General features: G+C 45.3%; 1 protein-coding gene across 1 annotated transcript; it reads left to right on the top strand.

Annotated features, from left to right (window-relative positions):
- Positions 1 to 1,419: 1,419 nt before the first annotated feature.
- Positions 1,420 to 11,401, top strand: FOXL3 (forkhead box L3). Its single transcript, XM_088656921.1, has 3 exons — positions 1,420 to 1,594; positions 4,627 to 4,795; positions 10,263 to 11,401. Exons 1-3 carry the CDS (start codon positions 1,488 to 1,490, stop codon positions 10,737 to 10,739), a joined length of 753 nt encoding a protein of 250 aa, XP_088513047.1. The 5' UTR covers positions 1,420 to 1,487; the 3' UTR covers positions 10,740 to 11,401.
- Positions 11,402 to 14,260: the final 2,859 nt, after the last annotated feature.

The raw sequence follows: 14,260 nt of genomic DNA, 5'->3' as shown, positions 1-14,260 counted from the left end.
ATCATCAGGAAAACCACACAACATGACCAGTTTTTACCACACCCTAACCAACAGAGCTATCCATGTTCTGATAACCTCTGAGTTGTGCAATTGCAACACCGTTCTTGGCCAGGGAAACATCCTAAGGCCTGGTTGGAAAGGCACCAAGGGCCACATTTGACCCCTGGGCCTGAGATTCCCTACCCTGATGTAGACAATATTTCATTGGGCGGACCAGTGACCCAACTCAGTACAAGGAACCTTCCTTTGTTCTCTCCTTTCCCACCTTTTTCCAACCCAGCCAACCCCTCTTCCAAAGCAAGCCACCAATTTGCATTGGCTCCACTTCTTCCCAGAGTAACTGGCTTCCTGGGGGAAGTGGCTGTCTTCAAATAATTTAATTATCATGCAGCGTGCACACCTTTTAGGGAACCCCCTCCTTTCCCATAATGAAACCGTTGAATGATTTGCCTTTAGTTTTACAACACATGTTGGAAGCCACTCCAAAGCATTGCAAGAGGAGGAGGGGTAAAGGAGAGAGAGACTATCAAATTGTTACAGGATTGGATGCCAACACAGAGAGTTATTAGTCTAATTCATCCTACAGATCAAAGCCCACACAGGCAGCTATCCTGCCTACAGCTATTTTCCTTTTACTTTCCTACTTGACAGTAGTACACCCCCCCCAGTCCTTCTGTTCTGTCCTCTTTGACACACACAGAAACACACACGTTTGTGTGTATTTCACCCCCCCTCCAGTTGTGGAAACAGAATTTACGCCTGTTTTTTGGGGGGGGTTAAAAACAACAACAACACACAAAGCAAAACACCAAGACGGGCAGTGTGCCATGTCCTCTCAAGGGGGTTTAATCTATGACTCAATGAGGGATGGGTTTTGGAAAAGAAAGAAAAAAACAACAACCCTGTGTGATTGGGACTGTCCTGTGTCTCTTTTATTTGTCTATTTGTCTTAAACACCAAGGAAGAGAAGGAACTCTGGAGCCCCGTTTACAAGAAAGAGTTATAAAGCCGGTCGGGCTATTTAATTTGGCCACATTGTGTATGTCATTGGCAAAGGGGAGACTGGTGCCCATCTTGCCAGCGGGGGACCACCCAGGAAGCCAGAATTGCATAGCTACTGGCTGTTGCAAACACCCAAGTTCAAAGGTTCAGGAGAGACCTTTACCACACTTGAATCGGTTAGTCGCTGCCTTTTTTTTTTTCATTTTCCTCCAGCGAGAGAGCAGGGGGAAGGGAGAACAAGCCCACCAAGGATATTCAGAAAGGGTTGTTTGGGGACTCCAAGACTGCAACAACAAAATTTGCCACTGTGAGGATTAAAAGGGGGGGGGGAGAGGGAGAGAGAGAAAGAAAGAGAGAGAGGAGGGAGGGTGGAAGCAAAGGAAAAGAGGGAGGAGAGAAGAAACAGAGAAGCATCATTCCTCCACCTCTCTCCCTCTCTCTCTCTTTCTTGCCTACTTCACAGAAGCCAAAAGAGGACAAGGAATATGTTTGATAACACCCAGTACCCCTATAATTGCTTTAATTACGATGGGGATGATTACCCAACCTGCAGCTCTGATGAAGAGAAAAGGTTCACCAGACCAGCATACAGGTAAGCTTAACTTTTCCAACTCACTCTCTCTCTCTCTCTCTCTCTCTCTCTCCATATTGTCAGTTGCTGGGGAATTCCTCTGTGATTCTTTGCAACGCTCATCCATAAGCATCTTCCAGGTGTGGGCAAAATAATAATAATGGATATGGGGTTGCAATGATTTTTGGATTTTTTTAATGACACGTTTTTATGCATTTCAACTGCTTGCATTATTTTAAAAATGGGAGTCAGATTGAGTTTGGGATTTCAAACAGGGGGATTCCAGTGGCCAACGAAGATTTGCTTGGGTGGCCTCAATCTGATCAGACTTGCCTACTGCAGGGGGCTGTTTGGAGGATAAAATGTGTACAGTGTCATAAGTATTTTTTTTTCAAAATGTAGCCTTATTTTGGTTTTAGAATTGATGTAACTGATAGGGATTGCTGTCCTCTGCTTAATCTCTGACCCTCCTCCCCATTCTCTGCAACAATCTAACGAATATGTCTTAAATGCATAAGGTGCTAAATTAAACCACTTTAGGCAAGGATATAATAAGTGAGATACTCAGGATCTCAGTCTCTTAAGCAACTCTGATTAGTCACTTCTAAATCTTTCAAAACGGCAGGATTTTGATTTACTAAGTAGCTAATAAATGTGCATATTACAAATAATAATAATCTAGGTTCATTTTTGAGAGATTGAAGGAAGTTTATGGTTACTAAGCAAAAACTTACCACTCATTATTAAAAGAAAAGATTGTCTTTAACCATTTCTTCTTTATTCTCTATTGCATTAACACCACACCTTCAAAAAAAATAGAGTATGTCCTTAACTCTCAGATCCACTGCTAAAGATTAATCAACCGAAGCGTGAGTTGATTAATCCACCATTTACATTAAGTTGCACTTCCTAAAGATCACAAGGAGAAATACTTCCTGTTCCACTATGCACAGTTATATGGGAAGAACTATGCATCCTATGCCTGTCTACTCAGAGGCAAGCCCCACTAAGTTCTATGGGGCTTACTCCCAGGTAAGCGTGTGTAGAATTGTCACTTGAGCCCCCTAGAACTCTGTGGCACATGCCACATACAAGTCAACCTGGACAGAACTGAATTGGAGAGTGATCCTTTGATATGAAGTGCAACCGCCTGCCACAATTCACAGGAATTTCAGTGCTGAGAAACTTCTGTTGTTGTTGGTTTTTTATATATATAAAAAAAGTTGCAAAATGTGCCTGGGCATGCTTTTTGGTGGTGGTGTGTGTTTTAAATCAAAGCTCTTTCACTTGAGTGGAATGGAGAAAGAGTTGCCAAAACAGAGAGAGACGGCATTTCTCACTGTGCAGTTGGAAGAATCCTTAAGTATTTCCCTTATACTTAAAATGGGCAGTCAGCAGCCGCCCCGCTACTTCTCATGCAATAACAGGCCAATCATTGCTGTAGATGAGGGCTGAAGTAGAATCCAGGACATCTCTCTGCTTTCCGCAATCAACTTTCCTGAGTCATAAACACCCAGGTGTCCTCAATGGGAGAATGTGACTTGATTCGAGAGGTAACTTGAGATTTGGACTCAAATTCCAGCATGTGGACTTTGTTTGTCGATGACTTGGAAGTTTTTTTTCCCAACTTACCCTCTTCATATTGCAACTCACCCTGGGACCTTATGACAAAGGGCAGTTGACTTCAATGGGTCTACCCTGTGCAGGGCTAGTGTTGGATACAACCTAATACCGGTCCACTTGGGCACACTGCCTTGCTTGTGTGCTTGGGACTAATCCCACTCATGGAACCCATTGCTTCAAACAACTCTCTCAAGAAAGTGGGCATCTCAAGAGCGGCACTGTCCAATGGACAGAGCTGTGCAGCGCAAATGTTAAGAGCATGAGTGATGAGCTGGAAAGCTCCCAGTTCAGTTACCACACTGACCTCAGGCAAGCTTCTATCTCTCAGTCTCACTCTCCACTGGTTAATATGGGAGACAGTGTGGTATAGCAATTTGAGCACTGGACCAAGGCTGATTCAAATCTCCACTAAGCCATAGAGGTCACTAGGTGGGTGACCTTGGGCCAGAAACACACTCTGCCTCTCTGTCTCTGATCCTATCCTACCTCATAGGGTTGTTGTGCTGCGAAAAGTGGTGGGGTAGAGAATTGTGAACATTTACCCGGGTTCCCCGAAGGAAAGATGAGAAATAAATAAATAAAACAGGAGTCGTCCTCATACGTTACTGCAGCAATGATTTGAGAACTTAGAACAGCATTGTGCATTCAAGATATTGAGGGCTGGATCCCAAATAAGGCTACAGCTGCAGTCCTACTGGAAACAAAGGCACTTACTCCCAAGGAAGTGTGTTAGTTATTGGGCGTTGGGTCTCATTGTTACATATTGTTGTTACTTTGGTTTCAATGGGACCTCTCTGTGTAGTTAAAGGTAAAGGGACCCCTGACCATTAGGTCCAGGCACGGACGACTCTGGGGTTGCGGCGCTCATCTTGCGTTATTGGCCGAGGAAGCTGGCATACAGCTCCCAGGTCATGTGGCCAGCATGATAAAGCCACTTCTGGCGAACCAGAGCAGCACACGGAAATGCCGTTTACCTTCCCGCCAGAGCAGTACCTATTTATCTACTTGCACTTTGCCGTGCTTTCGAACTGCTAGATTGGCAGGAGCTGGGACCGAGCAACGGGAGCTCACCCCGTCGCAGGGATTCGAACCGCCGACCTTCTGATCGGCAAGCCCTAGGCTCTGTGATTTAACCGGCAGTGCCACCCGCGTCCCTATTTGTAGTTAGTCCTGTAATTGAAGCCCCGCTGACTTCAACGGGGGAAGTCCCTGCAACGAACTCTCAGAACAGTCCTATGCATGTCTATTTGGAACAAAGTCCTTGCCGTGTCCAGTGGGGCTTATTCCCGAATGTGTGTGTTTAGGATCACAGCCTTGGAGTTGCATTGAACCTTATGCGATGTTGTTTCCAGAAACTCCACGCCAGTAGCACCAACACCTTTCTGTACAGGACGGTATTGTGATTTGTTTTGTTTTGTTTCACGTTGCAGCTACATCGCTTTAATTGCAATGGCCATCCAGCAGAGCCCCTCCAACAAAGTGACTCTTTCTGGCATTTACGACTTCATCATGAAGAAATTCCCTTACTACCGGACAAACCAGCGAGCCTGGCAGAACTCCATCCGCCACAACCTCTCCCTCAACAGCTGCTTTGTCAAGGTAGGAGGACCAACAAACCACAGCAACATGGGCAGCAGTCCCCAACCTGGAAAGGGAGACTTGGGTTCTGCAAGCTGCTCGGTTGGGAGCCCGATTTGCTAGAGGATGCTGGGCACATCTGGCTGTAAAATCAGCTCAGATGTGGCCAGAGGGAACCCGCGCTGTGTTGAAAACTGTCTCTTGATTTCTCCCCTGTGAAAGGAGGCTTTCAATAAGCCTCTCAGTGCCAGTTGCTGTGAATCACAAACGGGAAGAGCTCCGTTGCGCTTACATCCTGCTTTCAGGCTTCCCATGCACAAATCGGTGGCGGTGGCCTTGTATTAAATTTGTATACTGCCCTATGCTCATAGATCTCAGGGCAGTTCACGAAATAAAATTACAATAAAAACCGCACAAAATACACAATAAAAATAAGAATAAAGACAACCCAATAACCCCTCCATTCACAACACTTGAAAGGGCCACTGTGAGAATAATAATAATAATAATAATAATAATAATAATAATAATAATAATTTATACCCCACCCATTTGGCTGGGTTTCCCCAGCCACTTTGGGCAGCTCCCAACAGAATATTAAAAATACGATAAATCATCAAACAAAAAAACTTCCCTAAACAGGGCTGCCTTCAGATGTCTTCTAAAAGTCAGATAGTTGTTTATTTCCTTGACATCTGATGGGAGGCCGTTCCACAGGGCGGGCGCCACTACCGAGAAGGCCCTCTGCCTGGTTCCCTGTAACCTCACTTCTCACAGTGAGGGAACTGCCAGAAGGCCCTCAGAGCTGGACCTCAGTGTCCGGGCTGAACGATGGGGGTGGAGACGCTCCTTCAGGTATACTAGAACAGGACTAGAGCCATTAGCCTGATTCAGCAGGAATTTCCTTAAGTTATTATAATCACAGATTCATAGGATTGTAGAGTTGGAAAGGTACCCCAGGGGTCATCTAGTCCAATGTACGAATTACAGTTAAAGTACATCTGACAGATGATTATCCAGCCTCTGCTTAAAAATGAAAAAAAAAGTCTACCACCTTCTGAGGTAGTCCATTCCACTATCTAACAGCCCTTGCCATCAGGAAGTTCTCCCTAATGTTTAGCCAAAATCTTCTTACCTGCAATTGGAATTCATTTGTTCGGGTTCTACCTTCTTGAGCGATTAGGAAACAGGCTTGTTCCACCTCCTATGTGACAGCCCTTCAGGTATCTGAAGATGGCTATCATATTCCTCTCTCTTCTCTTCTCCAGGCTGAACATGCCCAACTCCCTCAACCTCTCTTCATAAGGCTTTGGTTTACAGTCGGTTTGCATGTCTCCATCTCTGGACCCTTGAGAGATGCTTTAGGGCAGGGGTCAGCAAACTTTTTCAGCAGGGGGCCGGTCCACTGTCCCTCAGACCTTGGGGGTGGGGCGGACGGACTATATTTTGAAAAATAATAATGAACTAATTCCTATGCCCCACAAATAACCCAGAGATGCATTTTAAATAAAAGCAGACATTCTACTCATGTAAAAACACGCTGATTCCCGGATCATCTGCGGGCCGGCTTTAGAAGGTGATTGGGCCGGATCCGGCCCCTGGGCCTTAGTGTGCCTACCCATGCTTTAGGGTTTTGGTGGGTGTGGAGTTTTGAGCTTCCTTTAGCATTGTGAGGTTGCTGTGGGTGTGTCTTCTTTCCAAGAAACATACTGTATCTCCAACTCTTTGCAACCTCCTTGGCTGCCTGTGCTTCCTGATCTGATGTCTTCCTTCGAACTTTCATTGAAGCAAGCATGCACACCCAGGAGACCTGTAGTTTGCAGACGATTTGTAGAACGAAGGAAATGAAACTCAGAAACTCCCTGGGTCATCTTGAAAGCAAAAGAAGAACATGCACATCTGACCCAGGGAAGTTTCACCAAAATGTGCTCCCCCCCCCATGGATAATTTTTAAAAAGCAAATTAATTAAGGAGAATGGCCATCAAGGAACAGGGAGACGAGGACAGGAATAGGTTTTCAGCATAGCGCTATAGGAAATGAAAAAAAGCTCTATTATGATGGGTGAGGCTGTTTGTCCATCGAGGCCTGAATTGTCTTCTCTAGATGAGAGCGGCTCTCCGGGGTCACAGACTTAGCTGATACCAAGGATACCAAGGATATCAAGGATCTGACCTGGCATCTTCCATATGCAAGGTGTGGTCTCTACTATAGAGCCATGGTCTAAGCATTCTTGTGGTGCAGCTGCATGGGCAAAAATATCCTCTCTGTTTCTGAAGTCCAGGCTGCGACCATGGCAACCATGGTGACTGGTTGGGTGGAAGGCAGGGAGCCCAACAGTAGGTGGCGCCAGAGCCAATGACAGGAAGAGCCAATTAATTCTCAGTTTGCCCTATCCTCCTCCCTACTGAATTCTGTAAAGGGCAACACAGACTATGAGGAAGAGGAAGTGGACGGGCAGTGTCAATTCCTGGATTGGTTGTAAGCAGAAAGGCAGGCTGGTGAGAACTGACTGAGACTAGTTGGAGGTTGGTGGGGCAATGCCCTTAGTGGAGAAACATCCATGGGCTGTTGCTTGTGGACCTAAAATGCCACACTGAACATGCTCAGTGAACATGGAATGCTGGCTGACTGTTAGGTGCAATAATAATAAATAATAATAATTTATTATTTATACCCTGCCCATCTGGCTGGGTTTCCCCGGCCACTCTGGGTGGCTTCCAACAGAAAAATGAAATAAAACAATCTATTAAACATTAAAAGCCTCCCTAAACAGGGCTACCTTCAGATGTCTTCTAAAAATCTGGTAGCTGTTTTTCTCTTTGACATCTGATGGGAGGGCGTTCCACAGGGCGGGCGCCACCACCAAGAAGGCTTGGCTTCTCACAACGAGGGAACTGCCAGAAGGCCCTCGGCACTGGACCTTAGTGTCCGGGCAGAATGATGGGGGTGGAGACACTCCTTCAGGTATACTGGACCGAGGCCATTTAGGGCTTTCAAGGTCAGCACCGACACTTTGAACTGTGCTTGGAAACGTACTGGGAGCCAATGTAGATCTTTCAAGACCGGTGTTATGAGGTCTTGGCGGCCGCTCCCAGTCACCAGTCTAGCTGCCGCATTCTGGATTAGTTGTAGTTTCCGGGTCACCTTCAAAGGTAGCCCCACGTAGAGCACATTGCAGTAGTCCAAGCGGGAGATAACTAGAGCATGCACCATTCTGGCGAGACAGTCTGCGATGATCGAAAGCCAAGTGGGAAGGGGAATGGAATGGAGTTTCCTATACAAGATTCCTTCCATGCTGCAACATTTTGTTGCCGATCCCATATATATTTAACAGGATTTCTATACCGCTAAATCATCCGTAACCTCTAAGCGGTTTTACACATTTAACTCATGATTTCAACATGTCCTCAGTTGCAGCCACTGCTCTCCGATGATAATGCATAGGAGTGCTACTGTATATTTATCAGCTCATGTGCAGGTGTGGAAGGTGTGCTGAGTGAGATGCTTTGAAGGTTTAGTCAGTTTAGTTAGTTAGCACATACTTTGAAGGTTTAGTCAGTTGTATCACTAGTGAAAAGGATCAGGTAGCAAGTGATGGGCAAGATCTGTGCTTTGGAGAGATGCTGCCATTCAGTGCAGGCAATACTGGGCTAGCTGGATAAACAGTCTGAGCAGGCATCGTTGCAAATGCAAAAAGGAAACTTCATGCTATGGTGTGGTTCTTTTTTCCGTTGCATTTTACTGATGTCCTTGTGTGGTCTTGCAAGGGAAAAAAATATCTAAATATAACTGTTCCTACAATCATATGGATATTGCTGCTATCTAGAGATGTGGGAGAAAATCGATTCAGTTCACATTTAAGACAAACATACCTAATTTGCACCAAAATGCAACCTAAAACACAGACATCCTTTGAAATTCACACTTCTCCATATTTTGGGCTGCAGTTCTTCAGCCGAGTTATTTGTACAAAAATGTGTATACTGGTGCAAAGGGTGCATGCAAAATTGCATTACAATAGGGGAGAGTTACTTGCAAAGATGTGTATATTAGTCAAAACCGAATGTTTTTGTTTATTAGGAGAATCTGCATTAAGTTGTTGAGGAATTTTCATAGGATCAGCAGCAACAAATACCTGTGGAAATAGGGAAAACTGAATGTAAGATTGGAAAAACGAGAACCGTAGAGAACCAAAATTGACAGATTTGTCCATTTCTCCTTTTATAAGCATATGTTCTCAATGCAGGTTCGTAATGTAGAGGGGAGAAAGATGCAAATCAGCTGCAACAAGCCAGAAATAATTAATTTTAAAAAAATCTGCATTGATGCAGAATTCAGAAGGGGAGGATCTTGGGACAGAGCAGACCCTTGGAATAATAATAATAATAATAATAATAATAATAATAATTTATTATTTGTACCCTGCCCATCTGGCTGAGTCTCCCAATCGAACATTAAAACAATACGGCATTAAATATTAAAAACTTCCCTAAATAGCAAAAACATTGCACACAAACACACACAGAATCTCCATGCATCAATGTGTATACGACCAGATACTCTCCAGATATTTTGGACTACAGCTTTTGTCATTCCTCACCATTCAGCCTGCTGGCTGCACAGGAAAGATCAATAATAGAGGGCAAGCCGCCTTTCCAGAAAGCTTATACACCATGATGGATATTTTCCTCACATAACCCCCGATAAGCTTTGGAGGAACTGCAAAGCTCTGTGGAACACAATTTGAAAGCCACTGTCCAAGGTTGGTAGGGAGTAAGGGAAGCTCAGCTCGAAGTAAATGGAGATCATTGAAAATGATCGTCCTCTTAGCTGCTTCTGGGTGGAAGGATAGAAAATGCAGATATTGTTTTCTTCTGATGCATGCTAGTACATAGCAAATTAAAGGGGCTATTTGCCTACAACTTCTATAATTAGAGAGCCTGGTCTTCAACAGTTTGTCATATATGTTTATACGAGACTCGCATTTAAATGGACACAGATGTTGAAGCGGCTGTGTTTGTAGCACACACGCACACAAATGCCGAATTCGGGTTTTCCTTTTGCCCAGGCTTCAGCTCCGCAATCTGTTCTGAGTGCTGTGCGTCAACTTTGGGCCTTTGGAATGAATAGCAATAAGAAAATCTAGAGAGTTCCTATGCATGTGCAGAGTGCATTCCCCTTCCCAACTTGAGTATCCACCGGCCACTCTCTTCCACTCTTGGATTAGGGGATAAAGGTCTGAGATGAGGGAAAGGTCACAGTTTCCAGACAGCCTTGACAGATGGTTTTAAATAATAATAATTTAATAATAATAATTTATTATTTATACCCTGCCCATCTGGCTGGGTTTCCCCAGCCACTCTGGACAGCTTCCAACAGAAATATTAGAATACACTAATTTAATTCCCTTAAGGCAGTGACTGACAGAATGGATGCTCTCTCTCTCTTTCTCTCTTTTTTATTATTTTAAAAAACAATGAATTGCAGGTTCCCCGGACGGAAGGCAATGACAAAGGGAAGGGGAATTACTGGAGCTTTGCACCGGGATGTGAATCTATGTTAGACCTGTTTGAAAACGGGAACTACAGGAGGAGGAGGAGGAGGAAGAACGTCAAAAGGGAACCCAGAGACAAACGGCCAAACGGTGGGAGCGATTGCTTGCAAGCTCTGTCCCTGGTGGATTCTGGATTCCCCGGAATCTCCTCCTGTCCCGGTCAGGGAGTGCAATCCCATCCCAAAGCTTTGGAGACTTGTGAGCTTTTTCCAAACGCCGCCGCCAGCCGAGAGAGTCTAAACAGCTCCTCCATAGGAAAATCTGACTCCGAAATTAAATTTAGCATTGATTACATTCTCTCCTCCCCAGACCCTCTGCCTGTCCTGAGGTCTCCGTATCACACGGAAGATAACAAATACCACCTCTTGGATTCTCAGCAGCTGGTGAACCTTCAGTTTTGGACAATGTGAGCTTGCAAACTGAGAAGGAAACAAGGGACCTTTTTTCTGTCCAACAGTCACTGCAGCTTGTCCTCAGGAACAGGAGACTAGACGCTTCATGGAGCTATTCAATATCTCAAAAATGAATTTCTCTGAGGTTGGAAACTTACCACTAAACCATCGCACTGCTTGTGAACTTGCTTATGGGTCTGTGGCACTTGTCGGCTCCTGCTTGAATCGAGTGTATCTGACGGCCCCTTTCCTCCCTTATTGGGCCCAGCTAGGCTTATCCTGAGCACGCCAAACAGCACCAAGTAGCTGGGTCAAGCTGCCATTTTCATTTTCCACAATGCCCCTAAAATGGGATGGGAACACCTCTGGCCCTCCAGAGGTTGCTGAACTACAACTCCCATCATCCCTGATCATTGGCCCATCCTTGGTTGGGCACTGATGGGAGTTGGAGTCCAGCACTGACTGGAGGACCAAAGGTTTCTTCCCAGCCGTGGCCTAAAATGATTGCTAGACCCAACTGCTTGGAGCTCTGGTCTGAGGGGAAATATTTAAAAGAAGGCTTCAGGGCAAGAATCAGTTATTGGGGGGCTGTCAGGTTGATAGGGTTCATCCCACAAGGATTCCAAGTGAGATGGCAGCCGTAATCGGCGGTATAAAATAAAGGTTTTCTTTGCCATGGTCATCTGATTACACTTCACCACATTTCAGGATGTTGGAATTACTATGACCAGTTTTGTTCTATGGTTGCTGTCCACACACACACACACACACACACACACACACAGAGAGAGAGAGAGAGAGAGAGAGAGAGAGAGAGAGAGAGAGAGAGAGAGAGAGAGAAGCAGGGTTTTTTTTAGCCCAAACTCACTGGAACCCAGTTCCGGCCATAGCTGCCAAGTCTCCCGTTTTCCCGGGGAAACCCCCGTTTTTACTTACCTTTTCCCAGTGGTCCCCCGTATCACTTCATCTCCCCTTTTTCTCCGTTATTTTCTCCTGCCGGCGGCCATTTTTTTTCTTTCTGATTTGCCCTTCTATGGGCACAAAAATGGCCGCCGGCAGCTTCAAAATTCGCATCTACGCATGACCAGAGGTGCGTAGATGCAACTTCCGGTGTCGGCGGCGGCCATTTTGGTGCCCATAGATGGGCGGGCCGACACCGAAAGTTACGTCGACGCACTTCTGGTCATGCGTAGAAGCTACTTTTGAAGCCGGCGGTGGCCATTTTTGGTGCCCATAGAAGGGCAAAGCGACAACGGAAGTTACGTCAACGCAACTTCCGGTGTCACACGGCTGCCGGTCCCGGATTCTGCAGTCCGGGACTTGGAAGGTAAGGTTCCGGCACCTCTCAGGTGGGTGCCATTGCCATTCCAAGAGAACAAGGGAAGTGTTCACAGTGAGTTCCAGCACCTCTTTTTTCTAGAAAAATAACACTGCAGACACGGATGTATTTGTACTTGTAGCAATCACACAGAAGCAGCTCAAGGAGAAAACACACACGTGCCAGAAGTGAGCCAAGATTTCTCAGAAAACTTTTTTTTTTTCCTGAGGAGAATTTCTGATATGGCTCCCTAGAAAATAAAAATCACTCTGCCGAACGTTCTCTGAATATTCTTTACAATTTTTGTGTGTGGCAGCTGCTGCTTCCCACCCCTACAATGCCTTGGAAATGACACTAAGTCTGGGGTCTTGTGGGTGGTGCAAATTGGTGGGTAGGCTGCCAACACAGTTGCCGTAGAAACAACATCAACAATCTATGCAAAAAAAAAAAAAAAAAGCTCTACTGCTACCCTCTGAGATAATATTACGGAATTTTTACAGCCCCCTGGATAAATTTGGTGGTTTGACCACACGCACACCAGCATTTCTCTGTCAACAAATAGTGTTGAGAATTTAGAGAAACCATTCGTACATTACTATTATTGGTTATTAAATTTGTATACCACCCTTCACCCATGGACCTGTGAACTGCCCTGAGACCTCCGGGTATAAATTCAATAAATAATAATAGATCTCAGGGTGGTTGACAGCATAAAAATACAGGATAAAAACACAAAATACATAAGCAAAACAAAAATAAACCAAGCCAGAGCCAATGGCAGGCAGAACCAACCAATTTTAGATTTGACCCCATTCTCACTCTCCTCCCTGCTGAGTCCTACAAGGGCATCCCTGAGGTGGTGGAGGAGGAACTGATAGCCATTGACACCTCTGGTTGGATTCCAAGCAAGCAGGCAGGCAGGTGGAGGCTGGCTGGCTGGCTGAGGTCAGTAGCGCATCCGCCCTAATGGACCATCCTGTACTGCTTCTCAGTTCCTCTTCCCTCTTTCCCATAAAATGTGTGTAAAGATGTCGTGCCAGCCTTAGAGCCACCACCTTCCAGTTTAAATGGAAGGGAGATTGTTTTGATGACCAAAAAAATGGACCCAGAAACTATATAGAATCATAGAATCATAGAGTTGGAAGAGACCACAAGGGCCATCCAGTTCAACCCCCTGCCAAACAGGAAACACCATCAAAGCATTCTTGACATATGCCTGTCAAGCCTCTGCTTAAAGACCTCCAAATAAGGAGACTCCACCACACTCCTTGGCAGCAAATTCCACTGCCGAACAGCTCTTACTGTCAGGAAGTTCTTCCTAATGTTTAGGTGGAATCTTCTTTCTTGTAGCTTGAATCCATTGCTCCGTGTCCGCTTCTCTGGAGCAGCAGAAAACAACCTTTCACCCTTTTATATATGACATCCTTTTAAATATTTGAACATGGCTATCATATCACCCCTTAACCTTCTCTTCTCCAGGCTAAACATACCCAGCTCCCTAAGCCATTCCTCATAAGGCATTGTTTCCAGGCCTTTGACCATTTTGGTTGCCCTCTTCTGGACACGTTCTAGCTTGCCAGTATCCTTCTTGAACTGTGGTGCCCAGAACTGGACACAGTACTCCAGGTGAGGTCTGACCAGAACAGAATACAGTGGTACTATTACTTCCCTTGATCTAGAAGATGCTATACTCCTATTGATGCAGCCCAGAATTGCATTGGCTTTTTTAGCTGCTGCTTTTTTAGCTGTTCTGTGTAACAGAACAGTCTCCCCAACCTTTGCCCTGCTGGTACTGGAAAAGGCGACCCATCTGTCATTGGTTCTTACTATCACCAATTGCTCTGTAAATGTGTACTTCCTTCCCAAATACCTGCTTATTGTGTGTGTCCTCAAGCATCCATAGCCTGCACCCTCCCTCTAGTGCTGAATCTCCAACATCCAGGTTAGGATTCAGTAGCGGACCACAAGTTATTCCTAAACCACAGACAGAGCACAGTCTATAGGAAGTGCAATTCTCTCTCTACCTGTGTCCTTGTTGTTGTTTAGTCGTTTAGTCGTGTCCGACTCTTCGTGACCCCATGGACCATAGCACGCCAGGCACTCCTGTCTTGACTCAGGACACAAAGGCTGTTATGTGGAAGTCAGTCTCCAAATTCAATGTTCTTTCAATTCATTGGGCCCAGTACTCTGTTCACAGTAGTAACCTTCTGAAAGCGTGAAG

The sequence above is a fragment of the Zootoca vivipara genome, chromosome 13 (genome assembly GCF_965207765.1).
Source record: "Zootoca vivipara chromosome 13, rZooViv2.hap1.1, whole genome shotgun sequence".
NCBI lineage: Eukaryota > Metazoa > Chordata > Lepidosauria > Squamata > Lacertidae > Zootoca > Zootoca vivipara.
The sequence above is the reverse complement of the archived record's forward strand: the minus strand, read 5'-3'. Positions and strand labels throughout refer to the sequence as shown.